This window comes from Drosophila mojavensis, unplaced genomic scaffold (genome assembly GCF_018153725.1).
Source record: "Drosophila mojavensis isolate 15081-1352.22 unplaced genomic scaffold, ASM1815372v1 contig_16, whole genome shotgun sequence".
In the NCBI taxonomy this organism is placed as follows: Eukaryota; Metazoa; Arthropoda; class Insecta; order Diptera; family Drosophilidae; genus Drosophila; species Drosophila mojavensis.
In genome coordinates this window covers 7485225-7500735 of record NW_025318693.1, presented here as the reverse complement: position 1 = coordinate 7500735, position 15511 = coordinate 7485225, and the positions used below count along the sequence as shown (strand labels likewise).

General features: G+C 41.1%; 1 protein-coding gene across 2 annotated transcripts in view; it reads right to left on the bottom strand.

Annotated features, from left to right (window-relative positions):
- Positions 1-15511, bottom strand: part of LOC6573121 — a 99866-nt gene that overhangs the window by 22006 nt on the left and 62349 nt on the right. For both annotated transcript variants that reach the window (XM_044007512.1, XM_044007511.1), the window contains exons 3-8: positions 15288-15420; positions 5505-5643; positions 5144-5213; positions 4954-5064; positions 279-485; positions 58-203 (exon numbers count right to left, since the gene is read on the bottom strand). In XM_044007512.1, coding sequence (XP_043863447.1) covers positions 58-203; positions 279-485; positions 4954-5064; positions 5144-5213; positions 5505-5643; positions 15288-15420 — 806 coding nt within the window. The remainder of the gene's footprint in view (positions 1-57; positions 204-278; positions 486-4953; positions 5065-5143; positions 5214-5504; positions 5644-15287; positions 15421-15511) is intronic.

Below are 15511 nucleotides of genomic sequence, written 5' to 3'. Positions count from 1 at the left end.
GGCAAGTCATAGATATGACAGTTGGATTTCTGTTCGATCTGGCTGCAATCGGCTTACCGTGCCACGCTTGAAGGGTCGATTATTTTGTGTCCATCTGATTTCGGTGTCTGGCACCGAGCCGGCCACAATGCATGTCAGATTATATTGTGTGCTCGATGAGAACACCTTCAGCTTGTTCGTCAAATTGACCGATGTGGGCTTCACTGCGAGTATAAATTGTGCATAAATATACATATATACGTACATATGGATATATCCATGTATATCGAATTACTTACATAACATCTCAATGCGTATGCTGCGCTCCACAGGTGCCACCAGCTTCGTGTTGGACGCCTGACAGCGATAGGTGTTGTTGAGGGCCGAGCGCGTTATTTGTGGCACTTCGAGTCGGTTAACAGTTACATGACGTCCCATCGATATGCCGCTGCCCGCCTCCAGCGTTCTTGAGCCATTCAGCCATGTGACAGTGGGCTCCGGCCGTCCTACGGATACGAATTGAGTACAAAATTATGCAGACAGCTGAGTCTCGAGGCATTAGTCATGCGGTCAACAAATATTTAATGCAAATATCTATTTTTGTATTTTTATTTTTGATTTGTTTACTGCGCACAAACTTTGGCCTCATGCATTATTAACTCACAACTAACTTATTAGGCAGCTGGAGTTGGAGCTGCATTTGGAAAATTTATGACCGTAAAGAACTTTTCACATTTTAATGATAATGCCCATTTAGCAGTGTGTACCCAAGGCTTTTAAAAAAGGCTTAGCCAGCTTAACTAGCAAAGTTGTGGTGCCCATCTCTCCTGGCAGCTGCACGAGCGCTGGCCCCACTTTGGATAGACAAACGCCAAAGCCTGAATGTTAAATAAGCAAAAAGGGAAAACTGTCTGGGCGAATTGCCATTCGAAATTGGTGGGTACGAAAAAACCACCCGGTGCATACATTAAACCAAAAACCTTATCATTAACAATTTACATAGAACGCTTGAATATGTTTAAAGCATATCTATTTAATGTATTTACATTTTATACGAATATTAAGATATCAACTGACTGCTGACACTTCTATATAATTAGTTTTTTGCTATTTAATATTTAATACTTATATTTCCCTACTTAATCGAAGAGAAGCCAACATCAGTGCTTATAAATTAATTAAAAATAGATCTTTATCATTCCTAATTGATTATTATTATTAGATATGCTTAAATAGACTTTTAATTAATATATTCTGCTCCGTCTATATGCGTCGTGCTATCATTATATTTTTAGCTTTATCTAATTACAATAATTAGGTAGCTGAAAGGAAGGCGAAGAAAAGCAAATCGTCTAATATTTGCTATTGATGTTGCTTAAATACCCTGTAAGAAATTGGAAATAATTGAATTTAATACTGAAGTCATTCAAGCTGTACTTGAAACTCTGAATCTTAAATGAGAAGAATATATGTATATATATATATATATAAATTATAGATTTTAGACCATTCAAATTAAATACAATTTCAACAAAGAGAAGATACGTAAACGCCAATAGAATAAAAATAAATGGTCTGGTTTTTCCAGAACCTCAACTGAACATCGTATGAGTTTTGAATGTTTCGAAGAGCATATAAACCTTATCTATTTCAATATTACTAGGCTTTGCGGCTATTACTATGATATTACTATGTATTTCATTCATATTTCTATTACTTATAACCGCTGAATATATGCAGTAAGCTTCTTTAATGACACTTAATTTCATTAAGTTTTGTTATCCTTACCACTTATGATATATTACATCAAATAAGTAATATATCGAACTAGCTGCATCTATTTTACTTTGATATGATAGAGAAATTATAATCATGTCCATATCAAGTTGACTGTTAATATCGACCAATAATGTTCTACTTCAATTTTGTCATATAATTATCGAGCTATAACGCGAATGACTTTAATCATAGTTATTCGATTTAAGCACTCTCCAGTTAAGTCAATTAATTCCTGATGGATATTAAGCAAAATAGATGGTATTGAATATAAGTTTTATAGACATAATTAGTGTATACGCGCCATGGCTATGTTTGCACTTAGCTTTTATGTTATTATCTAGCCAAATATCTGTTGCCTTTAATTTCACTCTCTTCTTCATTGGCGAAAGTAATCGAAATGCTCCAACATTTCTTTTCCGAGCTGCTCTCTATGTCTGGAACGCTTCAGTAAAAGCATTTCATCCGTTGGCTCACATATCAAATGCACAAAATATTTTTAATCCGTTTAAGTGCCTCGAAACGTTAGCAGGAGTTGGGGAGCTTAGGATGGAGCTCCTTCCCACTGGCTGCAGCTTGGCCATTAAGTCAGCCAAGTGAATGTGGCGGAAATGAGCAACAATAGCAACAAGCAGACGAGAGAGATTCGAGTCGAGGGCGGGGAACACAAGTAGCAAGTGGCAAGCAGCAAGTAGCTGATAGTTGAGTGAATATGTGTGTGTGTAAGGGGAATTTGGTGCCCAAATGTTTGCTGATTGCAAAGGATACGCAGCGAGGACATTGGCGACAATAAGCCAAGTCAAGACAGGACACACACACACACACAATGGCCATGAATGTGGCACGAAAAGTATGCCGGGATAATAGACAAATAACAGTTGCCTTGCGGCATTTAGCTACTCGCATTAGACTCTCTCTCTCTCACTCACTCTCGCATGCATGTGGCCAGCCTCCCTTCTTCCCTCCAACCACATCCAGCACCTCCCCCTGCCCCCGGTAATCCCATCAGTAATGAAGACAGCGCGTTGCTAAGCCATACTTAAGGTTGTCGACAATTGGTTGGTTGTTGTATGGTGGCTCTGCATGGTGGCTCATGGTGGTTTAGCTGGACGCACCACCAAAAATTATGCATAGCCGCCCGGTCATAAAATTTGTTTGGGTCTACTGCATAGAGATCGGGTTTTTATGTGTGCGCTTAGATTAGCTTTTTATTGCTGGTATTAATTGCTATTAGTCGAAGTTAATAAAGTTGATAAAGCAATTTGGCATTTGGCGTTTATGGCGCGCCCAGCTGGGCTATGATTAGTGTGCGCCAGCCATAAAAACCGCATCAAGATTTGCATGCGCTTAAGCTCCCATTCTCTCATTCTCTCTGCTATTTATGCTCTACTCTTCACTCTCCGCTCTTTGGCAGCATGTGGCGCCTGGCAGCAAATGTTAGTTAATTTGGGTAAGCGCTTAGCGGTAGCAGGTGCTGAATGAAATATGCATTTGCTGGCTGCCAGCTGCGTCTGGCTGGCAACGGCAACGGCAACGGCAACGGCAAAATGTTGCATACAAATCACTGTTGTATTGCTAGCTAGCATCGTGGCGACGCGTCGCCCAGCAGGTGTCAAAATAGTAAATGTCGTCGGAGTTGTCGGAGAGTCCTTGCCAGCTGCTTAGCTCGCCCCACCCAACGTAGTCATGCTGCCTCGCCTCTGCCCACCTGTGCTGCGGCTAATCAAAGCAGCTGGCGCGTTTGAGTACGTGACGCATTGCCGAAACCAAAACAAACCGCATGGTAGCAAATGCCAGAGCTGAAGCTGAAATCCTTTGCATGCAGAGTGCCGCACGTAAACAGCAGCAAAGGAGCAGAACCCGGTGATGGAGCTGGCTGCGTGCTACATTCAGCTGCACAAACCCGTAGCCAACTATTTGAGTAGTTCAAAGCAAGGATTGAAAAGGCACTGCTGCGGCTACACTGACAAAAAAGCCGCACAGCTTCTGACACGCTCATGAAATACTGAAACTGCGTCAAATTGATTGACGGTATAAAATTTGTATCTTGATGACATCTAAAATGAAAATATATCTGATCAAATTGAATAATCACACGGAACTATTATTTTATCGATGATCTGCCGATGTCTAGTGTAGTTCAAGTAATTTCTCTCTCTCTGTGTATAGCTAACGAAAATCATTAAAGCACGCCCAATCACATGGTCTCAGTTGCCACAAGGGGCGTATGCGCAATGCCAGTTGATTAAATAGCAAATTGATTAAATTGCAGTGCTCCGTACAGCATTTTCATTAGCTTTGCTTGAAATCAAGACCAAATGGGAGTATTTGTTCTATAAGCCAACACCCCGTCCTCCCCGGGGCAACTGTAAAACTTCAGTCTGCATTTCGTCTGGTCGCCGAAAATATTGTTGTCACAAAGTTAATGATTTATAATGGTCGTGTCAGGGGCAGCCAGCCAAGCGGCAAACGGCAACTGGAGCCCGCCCGAGTGGAGCTTGGAGCAGCTTTAGCGAAGCGTGCAACTTGTACAAATTTTTCACACTTGCTCTCAAGCAGTGCACGTAAAAGGAAAAGAAAAAAAAAAATATATAGAAAAAGATGAAAAGTTGGACGAACCGCTGTTTCACCTTGGGGACCTTTTTAAAGATTTACGATGCCGCATATGCCTACAGGTCATACGCTGCGACAAAAGCCAGACGCTGAAAATTGTTGCATTTTTCAAAGAAAAGTGGCAATGACAGCCGCAGCAGCAGCCGCAGTAGCAGCGTCAGCCTCAGCCGCAGCATTTGCTGGCATCGCAGACGTTAAGGTTCTGGCCAGCTGGCTGTCTAGCTGGTTGGTTCGACCTCGTCGCCACTGTCACCGCAGACACTGACATACATTTATTTTTATTATTTACGATGACTTAGGCCATGCCTCGACTGGGTCTGCTCTCAGTGCCGGCTTTGGGCCCAGGGCCAGCGTGTGCGCGCCTATCTGCTGTGCCACATCTTTAATTCTTTAAATAGACTCACGGCCGGCCAACACAGGCCAATGTTGCGTGTGGCATTGCCTGTCATCCTTGCCTGATAGCCTTTTGTCTGAGTGCTACATTTAAGTAGCTGCTCGTGCATGTGTGCGTCGCACAGTACGTGTGTTTGTGTGTGTGCGCCTATCTGTGTGCCGCGTCTGTGTCGTTTATCATGATTTACTTACCGCCACGCACTTCACATGTCAACACAATATTATCGCCCTCAAGCAATGGACCCACAGCGCCAGCCACATCTCGGCCCGAGGCATCGTACACGAGTATTTGATGCGGAGGAACTGTGGAAAATGTACGTACGTACGTTGCTCTTTAATACCTTCGCAATATATTGCAGTCACTGCTCTGCTGCTAGCTTACCAATAACCGTTAAATTAATTCTATGATTGCGCGTTGGCGAGTTCTGAAAGTCCACGCGACAGCGATAAACCTGTTGACAAAAGTCAAAAGCAACATCAAGTGTTGCATTAGAGTTGAATGCCAAAGAGAGGCAAGTCGTATGTAACCGACTGCAACATACTCGTTCACAACAGAGTGCCAAGAGTCCAGCTCCAGAGATCTTGAAAGTCTTTCAAGGCATAAGAGAAATGGGTTCCTTTGTTTTGCTCCCCGATCAGAGTTCAGATATATTGAATATTGCAAGCGGACAAACCCAATATACTCTCTTTACTTGAGGAACGAGCATGGTAAGTATACTTTATGTGTAATGGATTCTACTTACGCCCTCATCATCCAGCTGTATATTTTCCACAGATAATTTCGCTGGCTGCTGTCCGGTCACAAAATAAGCACGTGGGCCAAATGAATTGGTATCCGACCAGTAAAGCGCCTTTTCGAAGGATCGACCACGCACATCGAAGCTGCAATGAGTAGAGCAAATAAAAGACAACAAGTAAGTAAACGAGCTTTAAAATGTATAAACATATAATATGTATTTTTATTATAAAAATAATAGTAAGGACGAGCGCGCTTAATTTAACAATCTACTATAAATTGTATTTGCATTTCTGCATTTCAGCAACTACTATGCTTAAGGAATTTAAATATCGAACAATTCTCAGTTCACTCTCTGTCAGATTACCAATATTTATATCAAATATAACAAAAAATAATGGCATTTATTTTAACAAATTTGTATATTCAGAATAAATGGGGAAAAAGAAAATATTTCACATAGTTTCAAGATAAATAGAATTTTAAGAGTTTTTAAATATCCCTAGCCAATAAAAGACCAAAAGCCACCTTTACCATCTGACACTCGATAAAAAATTCAGTTATCACTCAATAAATAGGGCCTCAATCCCAACTGTAATTTTTGCTTCCTTTTTCATGGTTTTTCATAAAATTTTCTGCAAATATGAATTATGCATTTTCTTTATAATGAAGAATTGAAAAGAATTACAAATAAAGAACTTCAAATAACTGTAAATATGAACGAGTTAATAAAAGCTTTTACATGTGGGTAAAGAAATTCCGTATTTGCATATTATTGATTTATAAAAATAAAAAAAAAAAGGCCATGTTAAATAGCTGTGATTGCGTATACGTAACTTATAGAAAAAGTGATGCTGTTAACGGGGCTTCACTGTAGACAGTTGTGCAGGCCGTTTCATAATAAAAATGGCCTCGCAATTTAGCACATTTTTCAATTTAAACGTTTTGTAACTGCGGCATTTGCTGATAGGGAGCCATCAAGCTGCCTTCACTTATTGCCTCTGTCGCAGTGTGCTAGGCCAATAAAAGGGATCGTTAGAGAATGTTTAAAAGTGGCTGCGGCGGCGTTGAGGGTTGGGGCGTGTCGAGGTGTTGTCTGAAATTTCACGCGTCTACGGAATGACCCTTTTCCTGTGGGGTCAGGCTGACCAAAACCTTTGAGCATAAATTTGCACGCAACTAATTTCTTCCGTTTCGCATTATTTTCGCGCCGCAGCTAGAGGCAAACGTTTGCAATTTTGCGCATTAAAAAGCCTGACGTGCTATCTTTGGCGCTTTCTTACTGGCTTCACTGCTTCTCTTTTCTTTTTATTGTATTTGTTAATGTCCGTCCAAGCGGCTGGACAGCACGGCTGGCCCCAGGCCCCAGGCACCAGCCCCAAGCAGCGCCGAGTGCCGCAAATGACTTGGCAAAAGCAAAGACAGCACCCGGCACACACACACACACACAGACACACATACACAGAGATAGCACAAGTTGTATGTCCTTTTGTTGTTTCCGTTGCTGTCGCTATTTGTGTTGCTGTTGTTGCTACTGTTGCCCTCTTGCTTTTGCTGCGCTTGCGGTTAGTCGAGCGGTTTGTCATTGTGCTGGCTGCCCGCCTGCCCGCCTCCTGCCAGCCAGCCAACCACCCTGGCAGCCAGCAGAGTATTGTTTGCGCCTTTAAGTGGTTTTTTATCATTTTGCCGCTGACACAATTTATATCCGGTGCTCATATTTCTTATGCTTATCACGAGCTCTCTTTGCCCCGCTGCCAACTCCAGTTGCCTCCACGCACTACGCCCTACGCCCTATACGTGGCCACGCCCACGGCAACACCTTATGCTGAGACCGCGTCATGTGTTGACCAAGGCAGACAGTTCTAATTATTGTTGAAATGCAGTAACCCGTGCGCCGCATAAATTTCGCCCTCAAAAGCCGGGCTTAAGCCGCTTTCTCGCCCAGAGCACGTTCCCTAATTAGCTTAATTAAATATATATGCGCGAATATGTAAACAAAAGGCGATTTACGCACTCTGCAGCCAAACAGAAAAATGTTTAAACATAACTAGAGTGAAGGAGCATGTGAAATGATCGACTAAAAGATTATCTGTATTTACTAAAAGAATATAAATTACGGTTGGTAATGGGAGAGAGAAGAAGAAGAAGAAGAAGAGAAATATATATAATGAGAGAGAGAGAGAGAGAGAGAGAGAGAGAGAGAAAAGTGAATAGAGTGAACTAGAGAGAGAGAGAGAGAGGGAGAGAAACAAAATAGTAATAGAAAGAGAGGGAGTGAGAGGATGATAGGAAAACAAGACAGAGATGTGATGAAAGGAGAGAATAAGACAGAAAAGGGGAGTGAGAGAGAGAGGAAGATAGGGAGGAAGAGATTGAGAGAGAGCGAGACAAATCCTTACGAATTCTTAGACCAGAAAGACAAAGGGATAGGGGGAGAGAGAAAAACAAGCATTTAGAAACTCATATGTAATTTATAGTCTAGTCTAGTCTAGTCAATAGTTACCATCTACAAATTTGAATTCTAAATGTACAGGGTATACAAAGTAGTTTTGAACGCAGCTTTTGGGTGCTGTGATTGTCGTGGCTGATTTTAATTTGGCGTCTACGCAAACAATAGACAACGCCGACAAGTCAACAAAAGGGAACAGCAGCAGCGATAAGGCAAGGTGCGGATTGTCCAGTGAAGGAGCAGCCCAACAGGCAATACTCTGCTCTGCTGTCGTATGGCCTGGCTGGGCATGACCCAGCCTAGGCGCTGTTGACGTTGTGTTTTCTTCGTTGTTGGCCTTAGGAAACAATAATGCCAAGTTTGCACAATGAGCAAAAAAGGAAAAAAGAAGAAGAAGAACAAAATAAAGAATAAAAAATAAAAATTGAAGAGAGAAAGCAAAAGAAAACGTTCTGCCAAAATGCTCGAGCAGTAAAAATTGTAAAGAAAATGGCGGCCAAAGGAATAAGGAAAATAGAAGTGGGCCAAGCGTCGAGCTGGCAGGAAAAACGTAGACACGACAACATTGTGGCAGTTGCAGAAATGTCGACTGTCGTCGGTTGCGGCCAAGTGGCCAAGTGGGCGGACGTCCGTGCGTCTGTCAATTTTTTTTTATTTTTTTTTATTTTTTTTTTAAGAGTTTGCCTAGGGTCCAACCTCAGCTCAGACTGATGCTCGTTCATTTCTTTTGTCTGTAGTCCCTCCCCACTCTCTCTCTCTCTCTCTCTCTGTCTCTGGTTTTGGCAACAATTAGTTGAGTTTTATTTATTTTGCGTTAATTGGTAGCACTTTATCTTCTGCTCGAATGAATGAGCCACGTTATTTAAACAAAACGAGCGCGCAAATCCCTCGAAGACCTTCTGGACATGGTTTGGTAATTACGTTTTGTTTTCTCTTTCTTTTTCTTTTTTGGCAACGCCCAAGCTCTAAACGCATATGTCGGTAGCCACGCTCCCTACCTTAATCCAATATATGTGTGGGTATATATGTGTATATAAAGGGCCTTCTCATATTGCCATTTAATGTTTTTGCTTTTTTTATTTTGCAACGCTTACGAAATGCTATTCAAAAAAATTGCTAAAGGGCGGTAGGGGGGTACGAAGGCGACGTTACAAAATAAGGGTCCAAAAACTTTTAACTCCACATATATATATGTGTATGTGTGTATGTGTGTATGTGTGATGACGATGACAATAACCATTGAATAATTTTATGACAATATGTGTCAGAGCGTGTCCCTGTCCCGGCTGTCCTGGCTGCTTCGTGTGGCTGATGACTTTTTTTTTTTTTTTTTTTGACAGTTTAAACACATGTACCCCAGCTCCAAGAGAGAGAAAAAAAAAAACTGTTGACTTCAATTATGCAGCGCCAGACAAAAGTCGGTAAACTATGAGGGCGCCAGGCAAAGGCCCTCAGCAAACAGGGTAAAATGTGTTTGTGGCAACTTTTGCCATGTTAGGCAGGTGGCAATTGCTTGGTCTTATGCCTGGCAGCCCGTATCAAATTTATAGAAAAAAGCCAACATAAGCAGCGCCAGATAAAGCTTAAGTAAGAGCGACTGTAACTGATGTGCCAAAAAGTATGCAACGGAACTTCGCAAAACTCGCAACAAATTTTAAATTGGTTCGCTACAGCAGGAAGAAAAAAAAAAAAAAATAAATAAATAAACCAGTAAAACAAACGTAGATCGCGGCGAGAAATATGAATGAAAAAAGAGCTGTTCACGCCCTCATACACAATATACAATGCACACAGACACCCACACATACACACTGACATATACACAAGCATATACATATACATATACATGCGTATGCAAATGGTTTTACTGGCCCTTTTGTTTTTGTGTTTCTTGTTTTTTTTCTCGGTTTTTTCTTTCATATGTATTGGTATTATTATGGAGCCATGCTGTGTAATATCTGTAAATTTCTTTTGTTATTGCCAACAACAGTTTTTCTCCAATTTTACCAACCCAACCCAACGTTTTCCCACTCGCAGTGTTGACATTTGTTGGCATCATTCCGCACATTGTTGCCGCTGGTGTTTTTTGTTTTTGTTTTGTTTACTTTTCGCTGACTCTTCTTCTTTGCTTTTACTATATAATTTGTAGCATATGAATATATGAAAACGAAGAACAAAAAAAAAAAAAAAAAAAAAGTATAAGCAAACACACACTCATGCTCACACACACATACATATATCATATATATAAAACGTAAAGTCCTCCATGATGGCCAAGTTCAAATTTATGCAGTGTTGCCCAATAAATTCGGCAATAAATTCAAAATAAAACTTTCAACTTGCCACGTTGCCCATTTTCTCTGCTCGAATATTGTTGTTGTCGTTGTTGTTGATTGTTGATTTTCACCAAAGTTTAGCATGATCCAAAGAAATGAATTCATATTGTTGTAAAGGTTTTTGTTTTCAGCTGTATTCAGTTTGGTTTAGCTGAATTATTTGGTTTTTCTTCTATTCCATTTTAAGTTAGATTGTTCAGTTTTTTTGTTTTTTTTTTTTTTTTTTTATTTATTTATTTTTTTTGTATAGATAAAACTGAACTCAAAGTTTCCAAGAGCCTTCACAATCTATGCTAAACGTTTTCTAGTTCTAGCTTACACAATGTGCTATATGGAAGAATATATCTGTATATTTATAGATTTCAGCTTTGGGTCAATTTTGTGCTCTGAACTGTGTTATCTTTCACAATGTGATTTTCAATATAAACAATTTTACCAGCTACTTTCTTTGTCTCTCTCCAGAAACAAAATTTTCCTGTACAAACTATTGGCTTCATACAAATACTATTGCAATAATAGTTGGCAATTATCAGTTGGTTAACTTGGAAAGCCTTTGATATTCCTTTAAAGTAAAGCTAAAGCTGTCTATTCTGTCTACTTGTTGTCCAAAAATTTACATGATTATTGGAAATAAAATGCATTCGTCCACTAGACTTATCAAATCACAAAGAAAAGCCTACGTACATACATAAAAAAGTCTTTTAAGATGGATTCAAAAGTCTTTTAAACTTATAAAAAGAAAGTTAATCTATTTAGCCGTTTACTCAGCATAAAATCTCATTTACTCCAAATGAAAGATTGATTGTTGTAAAGCCCAAAGAAAAAATATAAAACAATGAAGCATCGTTTGTTGGGACCACAGAAGTCCATTAGGAAATTTGAATAGAGTAGGTCGTAAGCATTTCGTGGCCGCAATGGCAGTAGATGAAATGCATTAATGCCGAGTCAAAGTTTAGTGGCTGAAAATCGATTTGCATGTGCTCTGTGCATTTCCGTTCTTCACACATACACGCACACGCGCACACACACACATGCACATATGCGGCGACTTAATTACAGTTTTAAATAACCCATCTAACTGGAATTTGCGCCAAGTGCGGCACAGTTGCAATTGCCGTTGGCTGTGCCGCACTGTTGCTGCTGCCGTCGCTCGTAAAGCCGCCGAAAATGCACTCGAGTTAATTGCCATTGGCTCGACTTTTGGCCAACTTGGCGAGTCCTGCGGGCTGCTGCTGCTCCTGCTCCTGCTGGTGCTGGTGCTGGTGCTGGTGGATTTTATTGCCAGCCATTTTGAATACCATTTCGTGGTTTATTACTTTTGTGGCCGGCAGATTCTCAAGTAGAGCGCCAAGTGCATGGCGCACACATGCACACAAACACAGACAGAGACTGGAGTGAATGCACTTTCGATTGCCTCACCGTCTGCATGGAAACTATATACATACATATATATATACAAAGTGTGTATACATGTGTATATTTGTATTTATGGGCCAGTGGCCAGCGCTGACGATTATGGCAGTTAGCGTGGGCCGTAACATGGATTATGGCTGCCTTTTGACAGCCACAACAGCCGTTTGGACCGACACGCACAGCTGCCGTTTTGCAGTGCAGCAAATTTCATTATTTAAGCCCCAATCGCCCACCACAGCAGCAGCAGCAGCGGCAGCAGCAGAGAACCCTCCAATCCGTTAGCCGGGCACCACGCTGGCTTTAAAAATCAATTAACCTTGATTGCGGCCATACTCAATACGTTCTTTTTTATGCCCAGCAGCGCAGAGGCCACAGCTTTTGCCAACATTGTCTCTGCCCTTTGTTCTTGTTTATTATTCCGGCTTTTGCCGTTGCTGTTGGCTTTGCTTTGTAGCCATTGATGACTTGCAATATTGGACATGACATGACGGCAGCTAAATGCCTGCCACAGCTGCCTGTCACGCCCTCCAAATGGCAAATGTTAATTTTAATAATGCCGGCTGACCTCTTGTCGAACGAATGTCGAACGGCACACTGAAACTCAATCGCAACAATCCATAACAGTTGAATATATGAAAAAGAACAAAAACAATCTGATGAAAATCGCATTTCAAGGGTCAAATCGCGCCCGAAACAAATCCCAGCAAAGGTATGGACCATAAAAAGGGAAACCGGAGATTGCTCTGACACAAAGTGTGCTCAACTTGGAGGTACCCTGTAGCCCTGAGCTGTTGAAGTACTTTGAAATGAAGATTACATATTTGTTAAAGACTTGCTCAAGGAAATGCATTTACTATACTATGTGAACTATTTTCCAAATATACATTTTCTATGCCGCTTCATGAACTCCGATGGCTGCTAGCTATCTATAATTTATATACTTTATAGTCTCATCGATAAGTCCCTGTCCCTACCTGATGTCTATATATATTTGCCCAACAGTATTGTATCCCTTTTAGCCACTCGCGCTGTTGGCGTGGTATAAAAGGCAAGGCATAAAACGTATCCTAACCCTAACAAAAAATCCTCAGCTCAGCTGGTCCAGACAACAAAGCAAATTTTAACATTATAATTTTTAATATTTTTTACCTTTCGGCTCGGCGGGGCTAAGACAGCTTTTGTTGCTCTTGTTGTTGTTGTTGTTGTTGTTGTTGTCGTTGGTGCGAAGCTGTCAAATGCAGAGAGAACCCTAGACAGGGCTCTAGGTAAGGCTCGGGCTTGGTTCCGGACTGCAAGCTGTGACATCCTTACAAAATGTGGCAAACGGAAAGCGCACACACGGGCAGTCACACACAGACACACACACACATACACTGACACACAGTCATACATATGACACTCATACAAATACCGGCCCGCCTGCTGCCTTTCAATTTTGGCATCTTTTTGGTCTTAGCTCTTGGCTCTCGTTTCTTTTTAACTTAACTTGCCTTCGATTTCACGCAGCGCTGGCAATTTTATGCCGCAGAACCGAAGTTATAGAAGCCCCAGCAAGCACTCTCCTCTCTTGTTGCTTGCCCTCCATCTCTCCTCGCCCATCGTTGTCCCCGTTGTGGCTTAGTCTTGTTGTTGTCGCTGCTGTTACTGTTGCTTGCTTGTTTACTGTCTTATATTTATTTGGCCGTATTTTCTTTTTTTTGTACTTTGCTTTTTGCTGCTCGCTTTCAAGGAAGGGAAATCGAATTCGAATCACTTTCGGATATTTTGGTTATAAAGTCGGAAATTTTTGCAACATTATTGTTTTCGACATTTTCCTAGTTTTTGGCAAACATTTTTCCTACTCACTGTCTCTCTGTCCCCTTACTCAGTTTCTCACTGATGCTGTCCCATTGTCTGTGCAGCACTGAAATTTATTGCTTCCAATTGAGTGCACGAGGCAGCAGCAGCAATGGCAGCGGCAGCAGCGGCAGCGCCAAAAACAACACAAAACGCATGAAGCAGCTGGAATAGCAGGAGACGCAGGAGCACAAGCAACAGCAACAGCAACAGCTCGTGAACAGCTCGCGCTTGTCCTTGATATACACGTGCGTTCATAGTCCTGTCCCTTGTTAGAGTCGCCATGCCGCCTGGGTCCCCGCCCTCCTCACCATGTGCCGTGACTCTGGCAACATATTGGCGAAGGAAGCACACATGTAAGCAAAATTGACAAGGCTAAAGGATATCGATGTCTGCTTATAATGTGCAACATATTAAACCTAAGCACACGCTCACAGCGTTCGCCCGCTCTATAAATAACAGCAGAAGCATCATAAGGACACACACACACACATACACTCACACATGTGGCACACCTCAGCAAGACCCGGCTCGGCTCTGGCCCTAAAATAATCAAAGTTGCCGCCAAAACAGTTTTCACTTTGGCTGCTATTATTTTGCTGGCCTGGCTGCCATTGATGTCCTTTGCCTTTGCTTTTGGCCCTGCGGCTAATATATGAGTTCACGTCGCAGCGTTTGGCCTCGCCCCGACTCGCTTTTGTTTCTGACCCACTGCCGTCGCCGCTGGCCTAGGCACATCACTTTTCCGTAGAGGGACTCCGGGCCTCGAGTTGAGTTACTATTGATGATGTTATTAAAATAATAAATTATTTGAAAATTATGAACTGGCGCCATTTCTCATCACGTGCTGAACAGTTGCCCCGGTCCTCAACATAAATCAAAAGCTAGCCCGTACATTAAGAGAGTGCCACTTGCCACTTGAAGGCGCAACTCACTAAAGGTCTACAGCACACACACACACACACACACTCACATACTGAGACACACCTCGTAAAGAGACTTTAAAACGTTGTCGTCAACCGATTGAAATTGAATTAAAGCTATGTCTCTTATCCTCTGTGCTCATTATAGCTCTAAATAGAATCATAATTAATGTGAGCTTGTGTGCGGCGAGCGCATATTCCCCTGTAACTAATTTGCATGAGTTATTTGGCATAATTATTTCACAGTGCTAGAGTTTCAATAGAAAAATAGTCTGATTAATTCTAATATTAGAATTTGAGTGAAAGCATTTAAAGCTGCTGCATGGCTAATAAAATGATTTATAATAAATAATTTAAATGTTATATGGCAAATAAAATACATAAGCCTAATAGACGCGCAATACAATAAGCAGAAAATTACATTTAATATATGTATTAATATAAATATTTAATATTTTAAGAAGATTGTAGGGAATATGTTTTGCTAAAACTGTCAGATTATTCCATATTTGAAGAATAGTGTATTTGTAATTGTTTAATATAGCTATCTATGCACTCAACACTTTATAATAATAGAAAAAATAATATATTTGTATTATATAATATATTCTAATTATCTAACTTCATATTGAGAATCGATAAAAATAGATAATATTGAATGTAAAAGTTTTTCTTTTTAGATTCAAGAGCTTAGAAAAAGCTCCGCTTTCCAAATATCCTTCACGCCTTTATAGGGTATCATCTACTCGCATATTTTGAAACAGGAAACTCTGTCATTTCTTTTATGTTCACAATTGAATACCTGCGTAAATGGCATTTGTGTTTTCACTTACCTGTAAAGTGGTTTGCCTGCGCTCTCACGGAACCACAGGACCATATAGACACGATCGTCCTTTGCCTCCGGCTCAATGTCACACGGCAAGGATGCGGTGCGTCCCAGCACGGCCTCCACGGCCACTGTGCTAACTACAAAGCGAGAGAGAGAGAGAGAGAGGGGAGAGAGTTAGGCAAAAAGTCAATTATGTGGAAACATATACAAGTGCAGGCAGCTAGCTGT